The following is a 21505-nucleotide window of genomic DNA, read 5'->3' as shown; positions in this document are numbered from 1 at the left end:
GTGGTGGCCCTTTTGAGCCATTTCCAGTATCAATAGATGATACTGGAGATCTGTGGAGGTGCGACTGCACCCTGCGTGACGGGAGATGTCTCCCCCGTGGTGTGGGGGTGTTTAGGTCTTTTGATTTTCAATTCTTTATTATTAAAATTAAGAAAGTTTTCGCTTCGTGAGAGTTATTTAGTCTGTGGAAGGGTGGGGGTTTAGGAGAAGCTTGCTTGCAAGGTGGGAGGAGGTGTAAACATACCTTTCTTCTCTCTTCTTAGAACCGAAATGTAGTTACATTGAGATGTTACTGAACTTCAAGGACAATATTAAACATTCAGTACAGTAATAATTTGTCAAATACGTTCGTTGCAAAAGATCTTTGTAATTCCTCTCCTGGTTGCAACAAGTACACTGGTCTGAGCTATTATACCAGAATTTGACTTCGAATGTTAATTTTATTTTCAGATCAAGTTTTAAGTTCAAATAAGTTTATTGATATAATAAAATACATGACAAAGGGATAGAACAGCATAAGCTATTTCTTCCCTACTATATTTCAGGTCCCTACAGGGCTCCCAAATCTATACAGAACACAAAATAATAATCATATTTTACATTACAAATGCATATAAATTAATTCAATATTAATCACAGTACAAAATAAAAATATGAGAGTATTATTAAAATAATTATATTGCAAAGTGTTTGGATCTACTAAGGATTGCACCTATAAGTTGTAATATTACCACACATCCATAGAACTTGATACGGTACCTGATAAACCAGGCTGTTATTCGTACGTCAGGCTGCGAGCAGCCGCGTCCAACAGCCTGGTTGAGCAGTCCAGCAACCAGAAGGCCTGGTCAACGACCGGGCCGCGGGGACGCTAAGCCCCGGAAGCACCTCAAGGTAACCTCAAGGTACACTACCAATTTCCGTATTTCTGTTTTTTTCAAGATGATTGATTGATGAAGAGTAAGCCACTACCAGAGGTGGCATGGGCACGAATAGCCCCGTAGGTGGTGTAGATGTTTGGAGTGAATGTTGGTCTTTGGTCGTGTAACATCTTGAAACGTCACTAGGCCTTGTTGTTCAAGCAATGTACACTCAGTGTAAATTAAAAATCAAAGGGATTCGATGTTTAAATGCCTATCCCTTAGATATAGGGATTTAACATGTGAACGTACGGACTTAACAGATCAAACTAGCCCTTGAAACTTAATCCAATTATTACTAACATTTACACACACATAGATCAAAGGCATTAAAAGTCTCAAATAAGCAGCTTATCCCACTAATCCCAGAGGATAAACAATTACAGCGATTTGTAATACTATACCTCGATATCATATCTATTTGTAATCTACTGTATATCGTAATACAGTGCCCTTCGAACACACTCTTGTCTGCCTTTCCTTACATTAGCTATATGTAGGGGAATGTGAAGCTGAAGCTGCGAGTTGTTGATAAGTACCTTATAATGGGGGTGAGGATTTGTGTCAAGGGAGGTATAATGATCTTTCTCGCCTGTTGACCTGACTTCCTTCAGGTAAGTCGACCGGGTGCTGGCCAAGAGGCTTGGGGGCTACCTGGGGCCAGAAGAGGCAGTGGGAAGACCGTAGAGTTTCTAACGTTATTTTTCATGCCTACACTCTGAATGCCCAGTTATTAGACCTTTCAGACCAGTTGGCATGAGGTACCTGGAGCTTTGCAATTACTTTATTCACTCTCGTATTCTTGAAGATATCCTCACAGTATACCCAAAATTTGCCAGTGCCGGCTATTAAACACATGGCCCTGTATGACTAACCATCCTGCGAGATGGGGACTTGTATTACCACTGCTACCTTATTCAATCTTGTGTTGTTGATATCCTCAAAATGCATCCGGAGTCTGCCAGTGCAGACCGCCTATCACATGTCTCTGTATGACTAACCATCCTGTGTGATGGGGATTTTATAGCATCACCTAGTTAGCTTTTTTTGACACACTGTACTCCACTTCATATAGTCTAGGGTAGCTGCACTAATGCAGATGTACCTCATAACTTAATAAAAAAAAAAAAAGCCTACACTCTCATTAAACTTAACATTCCTTTTAAGTGCAATCTACCTGTCTCTGATATTCCTATTTATCTGTACCCCACCATTCAAGTATCATATACACCTGTAACCAAGAAAGATAATGAGAATCTTGCTCTTCTCAAAGCTGTCACACTTGAAACAATTGCCTCCTCCATCGAGAGTTTAAGATCTCACGAGCACTGTGTCTACACCGACGGCTCAGTCCAATCCTCTACTGGACGGACTGCAGCAGCATGTAGGTTTTATAGAAATAATATTTGCACACAGACTATCAGTGTCAGGTTAAACAACTGGCTGACCTCCACACAAGCAGAACTAGCAGCATTACACTTAGCTACCAGTACATTAAAAAAATTGGAGGAGGAATAATATTTTGTGATTCAAAGTCTGCTCTTCAAGCAATCGAAAACTTCTCCTGGAAGATCGACAGCAAGAACTTCATACTACTAATTATAAATGACCTAATTGCTGCACAGAGTAAAGGGTCTCGAATCTCCTTTGTATGGATACCTTCACACATAAATATAACCCATCATAATAAGACAGACATTGCAGCCAAATTAGCGTGTAACAAGGATGAAGTTGAATTAGATCTAGGTATCCCCATCTCTGCTGTCAAAACTGTATTGGTCCAAACACTCAGGTCTGATAGGAAAGAAATTACTGACTCCCAACGACCTGAAAGTATTAGTATAAAAAGCTATGATTTGTTCAGATCTGAAATCTATATCTATGGGCAGCACAAAACGTCCACTAGACTGTGCGACACAGTGGTTGCCAGGATCAGGTTGGGTTACCGTTACCTGTGGCAGGTGGCTGCAGGTGACGGATCTCCCAATCCTGAGCACTCCAGTTGCAAACTTTGTGAGCAGGAACTGTGGCATGATCTCCCACACTACATCACCGAATGCCCAGTTACTAGACCTTTTAGACCAGTTGGCATGAGGTACCTGGAGCTTTGCAATTACTTTATTCACTCTCGTATTCTTGAAGATATCCTCACAGTGTACCCAAAATTTGCCAGTGCAGGATACTGAACATATGGCCCTGTATGACTAACCATGCTGCGAGATGGGGACTTTAATTACCACTGCTACCGTATTCAATCTTGTGTTGATGATATCCTCAAAATGCATCCGGAGTCTGCCAGTGCAGACTGCCTATCACATGCCTCTGTATGACTAACCATCCTGTGTGATGGAGATTTTTTAGCATCACGTAGTTAGCTTTTTTGACACACTGTACTCCCCTTCATATAGTCTAGGGCAGCTGCACTAATGCAGATGTAACTCATCTATTAAAAAAAATCCACTTCCGAATCGAATCCTTGTCACGGCTCTCTTGATTTTCTCATTCATACATAACGTTAATGGGTGATTTCTCTGTGCACTAATAGTACTATTATCAGTTTACGTAGGCTGATAAGGGCAAAACTAATGACTAACTGCAATCTTATTAACGATTTTTAATTCACACAGCTGAGGTTGATTCTGCAATAATGTACATAACAGTGGAGTAATTAAACGATATAAAGTAGGAATGCCTTGGGTAATTTTACTAAAGTCAATTAATATCTAATAAGTAGTTTTTAGCTGTTATTATAAGGATTGAACGGGGAGCATTAGAAGGTCATTCACTCATTGCAAAAGTTTCAGTAATTGTCATTGAAATGAATTTGATAGTAATGTTTAAAAATGTCATCAAATGTTTTAGTTTCCTTTAATAAATATATTTGAATAAATATATTCTTTTTTAAACACGTAAAATTTAGCATTTTATTTCCAATATCTTTTATTAACCTCTATGTAACATTGAGTATTCAAAGGCCTATAATGCATTCATACAACATACTGTTGTTTTTCCATATAAAAGGTCTGGTAGTAGAATGAAAAATCCAGAAACATAAACAAAAATTTATTTAACAAAATATATCACTCACACACATCTTAATCACTCTACATCACATCACAGGTAACACACTTGTCGAACCAACTTTACCGGCGACTTTCTACGCCTTGGCCAAGGGCTCGTCATCGTAAGGTTTAAACAGTCTGGGAGCAGTGGTGGTGGTGGGTATGGACCCAGGGTTCAGGGGGGACCTTGTGGGAATGGCACCAGGGTTCAGAGGGGACCTTATTGGAACGGCACCAGGGCATGGGGACGACACAGGGGGAACGGACTCGGAGTAATGGGGGGAATGGGGCTTGGGGGACTCCTGCTGTCTCTCCGGACTGTTGCTGCTGCTGCTGCTGCAGGAGGACACGGGGGAAAAGGAAGATGGAGACGAGACTGGTGGACATAAATTATGGGTTGTAGCGGGCATTGCGTGGCTCAGCCTTTGGGCATAAGGCGGGTACATGTACCCGCAGAGACACACGTCCCTGGGCGAGGTGTAGGCTGGACAGGCGGGCAGATGCCCGCACAAGGCCGCCCGCGGGACAACGGGCGAGGGCGCCAACGGTAGAGAGACGTGGGCGTCGTTGCCAGCCGAGTAGAGAGAGGACGTCGCGGGCGGCTGCGGGCGTGGATAGGGAGAATAGCGTGTGATTGGGGGCGCGAGTTGAGGGCTGTACGACAGGTGAGGAGCAGCGTAGGGGATAGACTGAGGGACACCCATCCCTGCAGGTCCACCCCAGGCCGCCCCGGGCGCCGCTGAGGGAGTCAGGTAGTTAGGATAGGCTCCTGAAGCAGCCGCGGCGTGGATCAAGTAGGCTGTGAGGGTCGGGTCCGTGTAGGGCCAGGCCACCGCCAGCCTCTGCCGTTTGTCCTTCATGCGTCGGTTTTGGAACCAAACCTGAAGTACAGATGACACATATGGTGAGTATGTGTTTATATGTTTAAGTGTTCAGGTGTTCAGGTGTTCAGGTGTTCAGGTGTTTAGGTGTTCAGGTGTTCAGGTGTTCAGGTGTTTAGGTGTTCAGTGGTGGTGAATGTTCAAGTGTTCAGTGGTGGTGAATGTTCAAGTGTTCAGTGGTGGTGAATGTTCAAGTGTTCAGTGGTGGTGAATGTTCAAGTGTTCAGTGTTGAATACAAGTGTACAAGGTATTATTATAGTTATCAAAATAATTAAACTAAGTAAATAATATATATATGATAAAATTAATGATGTTTGGGAATTTAGTAAATAACAGCATTTATATAAACAGTAATTAAGGAATACAAAGTTTTATAATTAAATTTAATTAATGAGCGTATTGCATGGTTTTAATATTTATTGTATTAGTTTTGTGCTGAATGTGTGTTGTATATCTAGGGGAATGTGTGAGTGTCGTGTATCCAAGTGAATGTGTGTGTTATGTATCCTGGTGAATGTGTTATGTATCTAGGTGAATGTGTTGTGTCGTGTATTCTGGTGAACGCGTGTTATGTATCCTGGTGTTATGTATCCTGTATCTAGGTGAATGTAAGTGCTGTGTCCTTTCTTCTATAGATAATAAGAACGTCCAACATCACTAACTGGTTCAAATCACAACAGCACAGAGAGAGAGAGAGAGAGAGAGAGAGAGAGAGAGAGAGAGAGAGAGAGAGAGAGAGAGAGAGAGACCATTTACCTTGATAGTAGCTTCAGTGAGGCCCAGCTCCTTGGCCAGCTCGCAGCGCTTTGGGCGACTAACGTAGTTCTCCCTCGTAAACTCCCTCTCCAGGCGGGCGATCTGCTCCCTGGTGAAGGCCGTCCTGTACCGCCGAAGCTCCGAGGGCTGGCTGGGCGCCGCGCCCTTGGGAGACGGCGACGGGGTAGCTGCAGGAGAGGGTTCGACACCAGACTTGCCACTTCCTGCACGAAAACAACAACACCTGGTTAGCTGAGGTTACTATGGGACATCGAAGCCAAATGACCCTTAATTGCAGGCTCTTAATTGCAGAGGAAATTGTCTTAATTGTCCCCCTTATGCTATCTTAAAGTAGATGTTCTGCCCACACGCAAGAACACAATTGGGCATTAGATATAGAGGTAATTAGAGAGATCATTGGTTAATCTTTTCACTATTAATGTATTTAGTTATACGAGAAAATATTAAGAGATTACCGCAGATATTTTGCAAAAAAAAAATCACACTTTGCAAGCTGCAAGACTTATGTTTGTTGACAGTTAACCAGTCAGGCGACCAGAATATGACTGGCATACCCTATACGAGCAGTGCTTCAATATACGTGAAATACGTAAAGGGCAGTGTGAATGTTGATATGAGGACAAGTTTACCTAGAAGTAGATTAATGTCAGTAGAATAAATGATCGTTTAGCTCACCTAGATCACTGTCTTCGGCAGGTGTGGTGAGGTCCTGGTGAGGTGACGGCGGGGAGAGGCTTCCTGACGAAGGACTACAAGGAGGACTGACGGGTCCCACAAGGTAAGACAAGCGCTCCTCTAAGGCACCCATCATCTCTCACACGGCGAAGACGAGGGTATTCACTCCTCAAACAGCTCTCGAAACACAGATAAGTATCCACCAGAATGACACACAAAAGTCTTGGCTTGCGTCTGTACCCGGTGAGAGAGCTCCACACAGTACGTGCGCACAATACGACGCGATGATATGGAATGACTACACAGTATCTGTTTCATGGGCTTATAAGCGGGCGGTGGGCCGGCGTCGCAGGCGCGCGATTGGTTAAGGAGGGAGCTGGGGGCGGAGCTAGAGAGGAGCTGCGCTCCCCCGATTGGCCAATCACAGAGCCGTCAAGCTCTTGCCTTCCTCGTGGAGGACAAATCATTAAACAATGTCAACATCATGCGACTTTAGAAGTAAATAATAGATCCAAACATTTGAATCAGTTTAAAATGACGCGACTGGACAATTCCATTGGTCATATTACCATCATGTTTTGTCCAAGATAATTACATATATTATCTCGGGTAAAAAAAATGAAGTTTACGTAATTGAATAATTAATACGAGTTGTCAGAAATTATTATGAACTTGCTAGAGTTATGTGGTTATATATTAAAAGTTTTAGAAGCATATGTTGACCAGCTGGGAGTGTGTGGTGTTGACCAGCTGTGTGTGTGTGGTGTTGACCAGCTGGGAGGGTGTGTGGTGTTGACCAGCTGTGTGTGTGTGGTGTTGACCAGCTGGGAGGGTGTGTGGTGTTGACCAGCTGTGTGTGTGTGGTGTTGACCAGCTGGGAGTGTGTGTGGTGTTGACCAGCTGTGTGTGTGTGTGGTGTTGACCAGCTGTGTGTGTGTGTGTGTGGTGTTGACCAGCTGTGTGTGTGTGTGTGTGGTGTTGATCAGCTGTGTGTGTGTGTGGTGTTGACCAGCTGTGTGTGTGTGTGTGGTGTTGACCAGCTGGGAGTGTGTGTGGTGTTGACCAGCTGGGAGTGTGTGTGGTGTTGACCAGCTGTGTGTGTGTGAGTGTGGTGTTGACCAGCTGTGTGTGTGTGTGTGTGGTGTTGACCAGCTGTGTGTGTGTGTGTGTGTGTGATGTTGACCAGCTGGGAGTGTGTGTGTGTGTAGTGACCAGCTGGGCTTGTACAGTCACCAGCTGCGGCCCTACAGAACGCTAAAACTATCCCTCAGAAGCCAACTGCTCAAAAAAGACATCTACATACCAGTGCATAAACAATTCACTGATTTTTTTAATACTTTTATATATATATTAAAAAAGTTCTTTACCCTACTTGATTTCACCTCATTAAATATTAAAAAAAAAGTCTCCACATAAATCACAATTATTTAGTGTTTTCTATTTTCCATCTAGACAATAGCATTCTGTACATACTAAGCAAAAGTTCCTGCATATTGTGTGCAATGTAGAGCCCAGAAAGATGTTAAAGAGTATGTTAATGTTTATATTTAACATGATTGACGCTAAATATTGAGGCCTGGTCGAGGACCGGGCCGCGGGGACGCTAAGCCCCGAAATCGTCTCAAGGTAACCCTCAAGGAAAGTTTCAGCTTAAAATTTAAAAAAAATCAGTCTTATTTACATATCACAAATAAATTATATGAACTAACTCAGTAACTATGTGATAAGTGATACTGTGTGCCCCCCTGGTAATACAGGGTCGAACCCTGGCCGGAGGATAGAATTCGTAGGGATTTATAGTCTTGGGGGGGGGCCATTTAAGCCTTCAATATGTGTAAAAGGTCTTGGAATCCACTATACACGGCTCCTAGCGCATGCCACTTGCTCACTATCTTGACACTTTTAAAAAGTTCCTTTTAAAGATTCCAGACCTCAGTTGGCCGGTTTATTTGGGAACTTAGTTACCATCTGTGTCGCCCTTGTTCGTGGACTTCCGCTGCTAGACAGCCTGCCTTTGACAACCCTCGCTATTCCTGTGATCATCTTAGGCGTGTGATACTTTGTCTTATGGTGAAGGGGGGCCGGATAGAGCCCCGTAGCTGTGTTCTGGACCTATGGTGAGAGGGCCAGATAGAGCACCGTAGTTGTGTTCTGGACCCTTGGTGAGAGGGCCGGATAGAGCACCGTAGCTGTGGTCTCGACCCCTTGGTGAGAGGGCCGGATAGAGCACCGGAGCTGTGTTCTGGACCTATGGTGAAGGAGGGCCGGATAGAGCCCCGGAGCTGTGTTCTCGACCGTTTGTGAGAGTGCCGGATAGAGCACCGTAGCTGTGTTCTCGACTCTTGGTGAGAGGGCCGGATAGAGCACCGTAGCTGTGTTCTCGACCCCTTGGTGAGAGGACCAGATAGAGCACCGTAGCTGTGTTCTGGACCCTTGGTGAGAGGGTCGGATAGAGCACCGTAGCTGTCTTCTCGACCCTTGGTGAGAGGGCCGGATAGAGCATAGGCCAGATAGGGTCGGATAGAGCTGTGTTCTGAGCCTATGCTGAGGCGGAGGGAATAGAGTACCGGAGACGGCCCACTCCCTGATGGACTCCCCCCAACCCTCGCCAAATAACATTCCGGCACTCACAAGCGGCCTCTTAAGGAACCGCCAAGATATGTGAACATATTAGCGGGAGTGATGGCGGCGAGGAAGGCGGCGGACCTTTTCTTACCCCCCCCCCCCCTGCTCGAGGAGCGGCGGTGAATGGTAGCCCGGCTCCTCCACACTCGAGGGGCACAAAGGGAGCCGCACCTTAAGCGATTTGTCATGTGAATTTGCTTTCTCCATCCCCCTGTAGTATTGGGCAGAAGCTGCCGCCGCCAGGCTGAAGAAGTCCTTCTTCGTTTCTTACTTTCGTCCTCAAGCCGAGATTATATATATATATATATACTTCACTCGACAGTGAAGAACGTAAGAAATATTGAGAAGATTCGTGTTAGAATTATTAATCTTACCCTTTCGGTCATATTCAACAATATATTTGCTAGGTTTGCTGGGGCAATGACTCACCTGATGGGGGTAATTAGCATGATTTAACGACCGTCGGTCAAATCCAACTCATTAACACCAACCTCTTCACCCGTGGAGATAACGCTACCTTCTCCCAAGACACCTACACACATACACTCGCATCTTGCAGAGTCGGCGTTCGATTCCCCCGATGATCTAAGTCGTTTGGGCACTAGTTCCTTCCGTCCGTCCCAGACTTTGTACCTCAGAGGCCTTGTTCAAGTGGGAAATAGTTAGACAGGCTCGGCGTTTTTCTCCTCGTAATTAATTACCTCACCTCACTCATCTTGAGGTTATCTTGAGATGATTTCGGGGCTTTTTAGTGTCCCCGCGGCCCGGTCCTCGACCAGGCCTCCACCCCCAGGAAGCAGCCCGTGACAGCTGACTAACACCCAGGTACCTATTTTACTGCTAGGTAACAGGGGCACAGGGTGAAAGAAACTCTGCCCATTGTTTATCGCCGGATTGAACCCAGAACCACAGGATCACAAGTCCAGCGTGCTGTCCGCTCGGCCGACCGGCTCCCTATGCATACAGAACTATCACCCACGCGTGTAAGGGATATGTTGATGAATACATGGGATCACTCCTGGAGGAGGAGGAAGGATCTCTATACACCTATCTTGATCCCTATCTCGATCTTGATGATCTCTATACACCTATTATAGAGTGATAGTTAAGATGGGGTGTCTAAGATGGGTCGCTTCTGGCTAGGTACAGTCACTTCAAATTTGACGTTTATCAAATCAGGAGAACAGGCTTGTGATTGATTGTTTCTTTATTATGTACCCCATACCTATCCCGTGGGGGAAAGGGTTACAGAGGCACATAATGGGTACAGGAACTGAATTACAGAGTTCGTTTAGCTGAGCAAGTGATGATCTTGTGAAACTGGTTACATGATTGGTAATGTTATATATACATGTACATATATATACATTCATTTACACAAATACATGTACACATCGATAATCTTTTTGTATCACAGGTGATTCAACAAGAGGCTCACAACAGTCACTATACAAGGCACTTTACATCTGTGGTGAGTCACACAGTTACTAGTCTTGCGCCACACCCACCCAACTGGGCGGCAGCTTTACAGTCATGTGCTCCACACCCACCCAACTGGGCGGCAGCTTTACAGTCATGTGCTCCACACCCACCCAACTGGGCGGCAGCTTTACAGTCATGTGCAGGCTGCACCTACAGTAAGCAAATTGTTGAAACTTTGCTAAGATTCCTGGCAGTACATCATTATGAATGAGGCACTTACATATTTCTTGAACTACATTAATGGTGTTAACTCTGAATTCAGCGATTTTTCACATTCCATTATATAATAACTCAAAGTATGCGAATAATTTTGCTGACAGAGTTTACATGTAGTCAAGTCTACATCTGAAGGTGCTATACACTTCCATAGGTACTTGTAGTCGAGCCTAGCAGTGGTAACATCTAGAAGTCTACTCATCTTATTGGATGACCCATAGACGTGCGGTTCTTCCTGCATAATAGAAAGATGATAGATGGAGCAACTAGTGTGAATTTCATTTTGCCTCAAGTCTACGAGATTTTGTTGATGTTCCCGGAATATTACTGCCCTCAGGCTGCTCAAAGGCAGTCCAAGATGGCAATCAATTCCCTCTTTATGAGCAAAGGTTTTGGCTTACGCATCAGTTCTATCATGCATTCGGAGACCAATATGGGAAGGAATCCCCAGGAGACAAACTCTGACTCCATCATTGATTATTTCATTATATCTGTGTCTAGCTTCAGAGATAAGCACGTCACAGTTATGCCTTGGGGAGCTGAGGGCAGTCAAGGATGACAAGGAGTCACTTACAATTAGCGTGTCATCTTTGAATTCATATACGCGCTCGAGTACAAGGATTATGTACGCACTCGAGTGCAAGGATTAGAGCAACCAATTCTGTTTGGAGAGTGGAGGCCCAGTTACTTATACGCGCTCCACATATAAGAGAACGAACCTTGGAAAGCAGACCATTTGCCAGTTGATTGGTAAATCCAACATCCATAATGAATAAAGAACAGATTAGGAAACCCCCCCCTCCCCAATCATGACGGGTGAGTAACCGTGGATAGAATGTTTGTGGATCTGTTTATACGTATTCACCTATAAGCCAGTGCCTGCCGAGCTTCAGCTCTTGGATACTGCCTCATAACAGGTATAAGGTTATCATATATCCCTAGCTAAACACCTAGTTCACCATGCCCGCCTTCTGGCGAGTGAGACACATCGCTTCTGGTTGATACCTGGTTGATACCTCGTTGATGGGGTTCTGGGAGTTTTTCTACTCCCCGCTTCTCCCTCTGGCTCTCCTGCGTTGTCTGTAAGTGGTGAGAAGGAATAGGAGAGGAGAGGGAAACGCAGAGAAGAGACAGAAGAAAGAAAGAGAGAGAGAGAGAGAGACACACAGAGAGAGAGAGAGAGACAGGGAGAGAGAGAGAGAGACAGAAAGGGCTAGACAAAAAGGGTTTAGAAGCGATTGCTGTAAATCCTAGGCTGCCGGCGCCTGGACCGTCGAGAGAGGAGACCCCGATGGTCGGAATTATAATAGTCAGTGCTCGTCGCCGCCGATAGCTTCGCTAATCACCAGGCAAGGGGCAGGCCAACGACCTCACACCAGCCTGCCAAGACGCCTCACAAGGGCTGGCCAGACCATCTCATCGCGTATAATAACGAGGACCTCAAGTGGTGGGTCTCTCTCTCTCTCTCTCTCTGATACCTGAAGACTTTTTAACTCGTAAATTTTAACATTTAGCCTATTGTCTTTTTTTTTTTTTACGTAGAGGATTCCTGTTTATGGTAGATATATGAGCCTGGGGGGGGGGGGCCTACATATCCCCCCAGGGTGTTCACTTATGCTTATGGGGGCCCACATATCCACTGGGGGGGCCCACATATCCCCTTGGGGGCCTACATATCCCCTGAGGGCCCACATATCCAATCGACATGACATTTGGTCAACGTTATCAAAACATTACCTGGATCTGTGCTATGACTTGGGGGGAGCCCATATATATATATATATATATATATATATATATATATATATATATATATATATATATATATATATATATATATATATATATATATATATATAGAATGAGAAGCTAAGAGCAGGTTTCTGCTAACGAGTTAATGGTGGGGTGATGTGAGGTCATGAAGGGTCAAACGGGGCGTAACGAGGTCACGCTAGTTGAGGCTGAGAGACCCTCCGAGTGAGAGCTCTATGGTAGATGAGAGAGCTCTGTGGTAGATGTGAGAGCTCTGTGGTAGATGTGAGAGCTCTGTGGTAGATGTGAGAGCTCTATGGTAGATGTGAGAGCTCTGTGGTAGATGAGAAAGCTCTATGGAAGATGAGAGAGCTCTATGATTGATAAGAGTACATCTATGATCTAGATCTATGCTAGAAGTAGATCTATGCTCGAAGACGCAACATTGTTAGATGAGAGAGTTCTATACTAGAAGAGAGCTCTGTGCTGAGCGCAATAATTCTGCGCTTTGCGAGGGTGCTCTAGCAATATTGAGGAAGCTCTATACCCAACGCGAGAGAGAGAGAGAGCTCAATGTTAGACTAGAGTGACCTCTATGCTGAGAGAAGCAAGAGCGCAATGCTAAATCCGAGAGAGAGTTCTTATGTTAGATCCGAGAGACAGAGAGAGAGAGAGAGAGAGAGAGAGAGAGAGAGAGAGAGAGAGAGAGAGAGAGAGAGAGAGAGGTGCGGGAATACGTCTGGATGCCGTCGGCAGGTCACAGGTCAGGATGATGAAGCAGCAGCCATGGGCGGACCCCTGCAGTCATTGTAATGATTGACAACACGTACCTGTTAGGCTAGAGCCCTGACCCCGTGTGACCTGATGCCCTGACGCACAGGGGGGGAGGAGGAGGGAGTGATGGGGGAAGCAGGGAAGGACGGAGAGAAGGAAGGAAGGAGAAAGAGATAAGGATAAACTGTGGGAAGAGACGGAATAGAGTAAATGGGGGAAGAGACAGAGAGGGCGTGAAGTAAAAGAGAGATATATAGAGCAAGAAGATAGGGAGAGAGAGAGAGAGAGAGAGAGAGAGAGAGAGAGAGAGAGAGAGAGAGAGAGAGAGAGAGAGAGAGAGAGAGAGAGAGAGAGAGAGAGACAGACAGAGAGAGAGAGAGACAGAGAGAGAGAGACAGAGAGAGAGAGACAGAGAGAAAGAGACAGAGAGAGAGAGAGAGACAGAGAGACAGAGAGACAGAGAGAGGGAGGGCTGCAGAGATATGAAGAGAAATCAATTACTTGTAGGAAGAAAACAAATCATGTATTTGGCCACACACACACACACACACAAACACACACTCACACACACACACATACACCCCCCCCAGCACACACACACATACCCCCCCCCCCACACACACACACACACATACCTGCTGCTCCGGTGATTGATGAATGTTTCGACACTTTCCACAATGATGCTTAATGAGTTAGCATCCAGGTGGGAGGTGGAGCAGACCATTTAAGAGGTCATGTGCCCGAGCCTGAGGTCAGGTCGCATAAGTCGCCGCCCGCTAGGGAAGAACGAGAGAGGACCTCGCTCCGATCCCGGTCCTCGGTGGATGGTGGATAGGTGGGGGAAGGGGGAGGGAAGGATAGAAGATTATCACGGTGTACTTTATTGTGTGACTTAGCGAGGAATCAATCGGTCGTTCAGGAGGTTTTAACGAGGATCTAAAGGTTTCGCAAGGGTGGACTGTGTCGAGTTAGCACCCCTAATTAGAGCTTGGTCACCGGCATATGGATTTTCATTTTCGCGGTGTAAAGCTCATTTTCATCAACCATGTATGCTTATAAGGGTTCTGTTTTTGTTTGTAGAACATGTATGCCTTAAATGTGTGTGTATAAATAATATGTATAGCGTAAATGTGTATATATAAATAATATGTATAACACAATCGACTTGATAATGCTTGGTACCTGGTTGATACCTGGTTGATGGGGTTCTGGGAGGTCTTCTACTCCCACAAGCCCGGCCCGAGGCCAGGCTTGACTTGTGAGAGTTTGGTCCACCAGGCTGTTGTGCTTGGAGCGACCCGCAGGCCCACATACCCACCACAACCCGGTTGGTCCACGACGGACCGAAATGTCGTCGTCTGTACATCTTGTAGTGTGTGTGTGGGGTTTGGTCAGCCACATGTAAAATCATTTTGACACACACTAAAATCAACTTTCAAAGTTTAAATTTAATTTAAATTCTGCCCCGAGGGGCGAGTTTATTGGGCAGCTCCACTCTAGAGTCTAGATGTCATTTGTTTTGGATCAAATTATGTGTTTGATATGGGCCAAGTTCTCCTCTGATCTTGGCATAGTGAAATAAGTTCTGATGTTATGCATTTTGGAGATGTTAATATTATTCAATTTAATTCTTATATTTTTTTCCCTCCTCCTTTTCCTAATATGAAAGAACGTACAGTGAAAGAAAATTAATTCTATCAAGGACACAAAGTTCTTATTTAATTTATTTTAATTATTTAGTTAAATTGTTAAATTTACACAAATTATTTTTTAACAAATAGCAAAGAACTAGATGTTTCGAATGTTAATTTTTTGTTATCGTTAATATTTTTGTGGTGCGTTAAAAACGTTTCCGAAGGAGGTGATTCAGGTGGACAGCACGACCTGCCTCAGGTGGTTCAGCACGACCTGTCTCAGGTGGTCCAGCACGACCTGTCTCAGCTGGTCCAGCACGACCTGTCTCAGGTGGACCAGCACGACCTGTCTCAGGTGGTCCAGCACGACCTGTCTCAGCTGGTTCAGCACGACCTGTCTCAGCTGGACCAGCACGACCTGTCTCAGCTGGTCCAGCACGACCTGTCTCAGGTGGACCAGCACGACCTGTCTCAGGTGGACCAGCACGACCTGTCTCAGGTGGACCAGCACGACCTGTCTCAGGTGGACCAGCACGACCTGTCTCAGGTGGACCAGCACGACCTGTCTCAGCTGGTCCAGCACGACCTGTCTCAGCTGGTCCAGCACGACCTGTCTCAGCTGGTCCAGCACGACCTGTCTCAGCTGGTCCAGCACGACCTGTCTCAGGTGGTCCAGCACGACCTGTCTCAGGTGGTCCAGCACGACCTGCCTCAGCTGGTCCAGCACGACCTGTCTCAGCTGGTCCAACACGACCTGTCTCAGCTGGTCCAGCACGACCTGTCTCAGGTGGACCAGCACGACCTGTCTCAGCTGGTTCAGCACGACCTGTCTCAGGTGGTCCAGCACGACCTGTCTCAGGTGGTCCAGCATGACCTGTCTCAGCTGGTTCAGCACGACCTGTCTCAGGTGGTCCAGCACGACCTGTCTCAGAAGTTCCAGCACGACCTGTCTCAGGTGGTCCAGCACGACCTGTCTCAGGTGGTCCAACACGACCTGTCTCAGGTGGTCCAACACGACCTATCTCAGCTGGTCCAGCACGACCTGTCTCAGCTGGTCCAACACGATCTGTCTCAGGTGGTCCAACACGACCTGTCTCAGCTGGTCCAACACGACCTGTCTCAGCTGGTCCAACACGACCTGTCTCAGCTGGTCCAACACGACCTGCCTTAAAAACCCCATTACCTCCTCCCGAGGGAGTCTACGAAATCCTTCACCAGCGTGTGTGTATATGCATTCCTTACTGGGACAAACGATTTAGTAATCACCCACACAATCCCCCCCCCCCCACCTCAACAAATCACCCCCGACCTCCCCAATCACCCTCCCCCCCTCCCCCCACCCTTCACAATCCTGCCCACCAATACCTTGTTGTGACAACCTCGGCTCAAGAGAACGTTAGTGTGGCCGCCCCCCCCTCCCTGACCGTGACTCCATGGCGATCCGGCCAGACAAGATTAGCGGAGATTTCGGGCTACTTAGCACACCCCCCAAGATGTGCTAGGAGGGAGGGATCTCGAAGGATACCGTGACGGAGCTCCGTGTATCCTTAGCTGGTGTAGGAGGTGAAGTTAATGTCCTTCGCAGGAGGCTTAACATACTAAGGATTTGTCAGCCTCCTAAGTTCTAGGTTTGATTGTCTCACACGAGGTGAGGGATGTGCTCCTCTAGGAGGTGAGGGATGTGCTCCTCTAGGAGGTGAGGGATGTGCTCCTCTAGGAGGTGAGGGATGTGCTCCTCTAGGAGGTGAAGATGTGCTCCTCTAGGAGGTGAGGGATGTGCTCCTCTAGGAGGTGAGGGATGTGCTCCTCTAGGAGGTGAAGATGTGCTCTTCTAGGAGGTGAAGGATGTGCTCTTCTAGGAGGTGAGGGATGTGCTCCTCTAGGAGGTGAGGGATGTGCTCTTCTAGGAGGTGAGGGATGTGCTCTTCTAGGAGGTGAAGATGTGCTCTTCTAGGAGGTGAAGATGTGCTCTTCTAGGAGGTGAAGGATGTGCTCTTCTAGGAGGTGAGGGATGTGCTCCTCTAGGAGGTGAGGGATGTGCTCCTCTAGGAGGTGAGGGATGTACTCTTCTAGGAGGTGAGGATGTGCTCTTCTAGGAGGTGAAGATGTGCTCCTCTAGGAGGTGAGGGATGTGCTCCTCTAGGAGGTGAAGATGTGCTCTTCTAGGAGGTGAAGATGTGCTCTTCTAGGAGGTGAAGGATGTGCTCTTCTAGGAGGTGAGGGATGTGCTCTTCTAGGAGGTGAAGGATGTGCTCTTCTAGGAGGTGAGGGATGTGCTCTTCTAGGAGGTGAAGGATGTGCTCTTCTAGGAGGTGAGGGATGTGCTCTTCTAGGAGGTGAAGGATGTGCTCTTCTATGAGATGAGGGATGTGCTCCTCTAGGATGTGAGGGATGTGCTCCTCTAGGAGGTGAAGATGTGCTCCTCTAGGAGGTGAAGATGTGCTCCTCTAGGATGTGAGGGATGTGCTCCTCTAGGAGGTGAAGATGTGCTCCTCTAGGAGGTGAAGATGTGCTCCTCTAGGAGGTGAAGATGTGCTCCTCTAGGAGGTGAGGGATGTGCTTCTCTAGGATGTGAGGGATGTGCTCCTCTAGGAGGTGAGGGATGTGCTCCTCTAGGAGGTGAGGGATGTGCTCCTCTAGGAGGTGAAGATGTGCTCTTCTAGGAGGTGAGGATGTGCTCTTCTAGGAGGTGAAGATGTGCTCCTCTAGGAGGTGAGGGATGTGCTCCTCTAGGAGGTGAAGATGTGCTCTTCTAGGAGGTGAAGATGTGCTCTTCTAGGAGGTGAAGGATGTGCTCTTCTAGGAGGTGAGGGATGTGCTCTTCTAGGAGGTGAAGGATGTGCTCTTCTAGGAGGTGAGGGATGTGCTCTTCTAGGAGGTGAAGGATGTGCTCTTCTAGGAGGTGAGGGATGTGCTCTTCTAGGAGGTGAAGGATGTGCTCTTCTAGGAGATGAGGGATGTGCTCCTCTAGGATGTGAGGGATGTGCTCCTCTAGGAGGTGAAGATGTGCTCCTCTAGGAGGTGAAGATGTGCTCCTCTAGGATGTGAGGGATGTGCTCCTCTAGGAGGTGAAGATGTGCTCCTCTAGGAGGTGAAGATGTGCTCCTCTAGGAGGTGAAGATGTGCTCCTCTAGGAGGTGAGGGATGTGCTTCTCTAGGATGTGAGGGATGTGCTCCTCTAGGAGGTGAGGGATGTGCTCCTCTAGGAGGTGAGGGATGTGCTCCTCTAGGAGGTGAAGATGTGCTCTTCTAGGAGGTGAGGATGTGCTCTTCTAGGAGGTGAAGATGTGCTCCTCTAGGAGGTGAGGGATGTGCTCCTCTAGGAGGTGAAGATGTGCTCTTCTAGGAGGTGAAGATGTGCTCTTCTAGGAGGTGAAGGATGTGCTCTTCTAGGAGGTGAGGGATGTGCTCTTCTAGGAGGTGAAGGATGTGCTCTTCTAGGAGGTGAGGGATGTGCTCTTCTAGGAGGTGAAGGATGTGCTCTTCTAGGAGGTGAGGGATGTGCTCTTCTAGGAGGTGAAGGATGTGCTCTTCTAGGAGATGAGGGATGTGCTCCTCTAGGATGTGAGGGATGTGCTCCTCTAGGAGGTGAAGATGTGCTCCTCTAGGAGGTGAAGATGTGCTCCTCTAGGATGTGAGGGATGTGCTCCTCTAGGAGGTGAAGATGTGCTCCTCTAGGAGGTGAAGATGTGCTCCTCTAGGAGGTGAAGATGTGCTCTTCTAGGAGGTGAGGGATGTGCTTCTCTAGGATGTGAGGGATGTGCTCCTCTAGGATGTGAGGGATGTGCTCCTCTAGGAGGTGAGGGATGTGCTCCTCTAAGAGGTGAAGGATGTGCTCCTCTAGGAGGTGAGGGATGGGCTCCTCCAGGAGGTGAAGATGTGCTCCTCTAGGAGGTGAAGATGTGCTCCTCCAGGAGGTGAAATATGTGCTCTCAGTAGCTGAAGGATGTGCTTCTCTAGGAGGTGAAATTTGTGCTCCTCAGTAGCTGAAGGATGTGCGCCCTCAGTGCCATAATGCGTCAAATTTGACGCATTTTGACATTGAGTATACATCATTCATGTCATATAGTTTGAGCTCATAACCAAAAAAAGCCTTGTAACCAAGCCTAACTTTTCCCCTAACTTTTATAGTACATTTATGCACTAGAGTAAGTCTAACTTTGCATTTATGAGACCTAAGATTGCATATTTACAAATGGTTAGGTTAATGGGTAATGGTCACAGTTTTCACTAGACCTTCAGAATTTCAGTAGTATTAAACGTGAACTTTTTCTCCTGATGGAAGGGGTTAGGTTATCTTGAGGTTATCTTGAGATGTTTTCGGAGCTTAGCGTCTCCGCGGCCCGGTCCTCGATCAGGCCTCCTTTTTGTTACACATCCCTCAGGAAGCAGCCCGTAGCAGCTGACTAACTCCCAGGTACCTATTTACTGCTAGGTACACAAGGGCATCAGGGTGAAAGAGACTCTGCCCATTTGTTTCCGCCTTCGCTGGGGATCGAACCCGCAACCTTAGGACAATGATTCTCGTGCGCTGTCCATTCAGCCGTCAGGCCGACAGCAGGAGGGTATCTTGAGGCTATCTCAAGATAACCAAAGATAACCTCAAGATAAGGTTGGAGGAAATATATTCCATTTTTGTTCAATCCAGTTGTTGTGGCTTTCAGTAGCAACTGTCCTCCCACTTAATCCACCGTAATGGGACGCTAGCGTCAACCACGACGTCAATATTCCGGTGCTGTAAGGCAAATTAACCTGTGTTATGGATTCATCTTGGCGCTAGTGAGGATCAGAACAGATAGGCAGGCGAGGAGTCACAATAACGGGGCTGAAGTATGTTGACCAGACCGAGGAGTCACAATAACGGGGCTGAAGATTGTTGACCAGACCACACACTAGAAGGTGAAGGGACGACGACGTTTCGGTCCGTCCTGGACCATTCTCAAGTCGACCATTCACAATCGACTTGAGAATGGTCCAGGATGGACCGAAACATCGTCGTCCCTTCACCTTCTAGTGTGCGGTCTGGTCAACATCAGAACTGATAGGTTCGTACGCTTCGGGTTAGGCCTGACAGCTGAGTGAAGAGCGATCGGGATTCCTAGTCCTGAGATTCAGGGTTCGAGCCCCGGTAGAGGAGGAAACAAATGGACAGAGTTTCCTTCACCCCTGATGCGTCTGTTCACCTAGCAGTAAAATAGGTACCTGGGAGTTAGACAGCTGCTACTTGCTGCTTCCTGGGGGTGTGTAACAAAAAAAGAGGCCTGGTCGAGGACCGGGCCGCAGAGATGCTAAGGCCGGGAATCATCTCAAGATAACCTCAAGATAGGATAAACCACTTTACATTCGACGCCTGTGTGTGTGTGCCTCTCTTAAGTCAGCTGCGCGACGACGTATCGTAGAGTGATATTCACGACCAAAGGAGCATACCTACGTAGTCCTCCCTTCTCTCATCTTCTCCCAAGTCACCTGTTGTGAGGTGAAGGATAAGTGTATTGACTGAAGGACGTGGGGAAGTGCCTCCTTATCTTGGCACTGTCTTGCGAGATGTAGGTACTACCTCCTGATATCAGGGCCGTTGGGAGGAGGGGGAGTTATCAGGGGGGGAAAGCGCCAAGCCATTACGACTATAAGGCACTTGGAAGGGCGTCAGGATATAAGGATTTGGGATGGGACGGGGAAATAGGGGAGGGGGGGAAAGGAATGGTAACCCAGTCACTTGTGGACGGTCGGGGATTGAACGCCGACATGCATGAAGGTGAGGGGAAGGGGGGAGGGGAAGGGGGAGGGGGAGTTACATGATGTTTCTCAGGGGGTCTGTTGTTTACCGCCGGATGTCGCTGACGGACGGTGTAGCAGGAACCGGATTTAGCGCGTCCTTAACATAGACCTATACAGTGTCCGCCCGACGGTTCTGTATGGCCTGCCTGGGGTCGTGGTGTACACACACACACACACACACACACACACACACACACACACACACACACGCACACGCACACACGCACACACGCACACACGCACACGCACACGCACACGCACACATACACGCACGCAATCGATATGTCTTTACAACATTCTCAGGCAAACCGAAAAGACCTAACAGTGATACCCGGTTGATGGGGTTCTGGGAGTTGTTCTCTTACTCCCCAAGCCCGGCCCGAGGCCAGGCTTGACTTGTGAGTGCTTGGTCCACCAGGCTGTTGCTTGGAGCGGCCCGCAGGCACCACATATCCACCACAGCTCGGATGATCCGGCACTCCTTGAAGAAATATTCTATTGGACATAGGAGGGACTGAAACATAAGGAACATAGGAGGGAATGAAACGGTACACAGGAGGAAATACAACAGACTGAGTCACGGGAACATCAGAAAGGAACTTCCGCAGAATACTGAAGGATTCGAACGCGTCAGTAATGAGAGAGAACAAGGAGCTGAAACGCGACCTTCACAAGAACGAGCTTGGAATAAATTATTTTTGATCAGCAATTCACACAAAGATTTAAGCGCCAAAATGCGTTCACTCCATACACAGTTTCAAATGTAAATATGATAGAGCTCGATAAGTTCAGGAACCTGTACATCAGTTGACTGACTGTGGAGAGGCGGGACCAAAGAGCCAGAGCTCAACCCCCGCAAGCACAACTAGGTGAGTACACTGGGGCCCTCGCAGCAGAGCGGACAACGCTCTGAGGCCGTAGTAATAAG

At 47.2% G+C, this 21505-nt stretch overlaps 2 protein-coding genes across 2 annotated transcripts; one reads left to right on the top strand and one right to left on the bottom strand.

Annotated features, from left to right (window-relative positions):
• Positions 1-3997: 3997 nt before the first annotated feature.
• LOC123752253 (segmentation protein even-skipped) lies at positions 3998-6780 on the bottom strand. Its single transcript, XM_045734309.2, has 3 exons — positions 6317-6780; positions 5621-5844; positions 3998-4863 (listed from the first exon to the last, which is right to left on the bottom strand). The coding sequence occupies exons 1-3, from the start codon at positions 6450-6452 to the stop codon at positions 4078-4080; spliced, it is 1146 nt and encodes a 381-aa protein (XP_045590265.2). The 5' UTR covers positions 6453-6780; the 3' UTR covers positions 3998-4077.
• A 4668-nt stretch (positions 6781-11448) lies between these two features.
• LOC138369905 (ring-infected erythrocyte surface antigen-like) lies at positions 11449-15970 on the top strand. Its single transcript, XM_069333653.1, has 2 exons — positions 11449-11455; positions 15024-15970. Exons 1-2 carry the CDS (start codon positions 11449-11451, stop codon positions 15968-15970), a joined length of 954 nt encoding a protein of 317 aa, XP_069189754.1.
• The last annotated feature ends 5535 nt before the right edge of the window (positions 15971-21505 follow it).

Source organism: Procambarus clarkii, chromosome 30 (assembly GCF_040958095.1).
Source record: "Procambarus clarkii isolate CNS0578487 chromosome 30, FALCON_Pclarkii_2.0, whole genome shotgun sequence".
NCBI lineage: Eukaryota > Metazoa > Arthropoda > Malacostraca > Decapoda > Cambaridae > Procambarus > Procambarus clarkii.
Note: the sequence above shows the minus strand (reverse complement) of the source record. Positions and strands in the feature narration are given on the sequence as shown.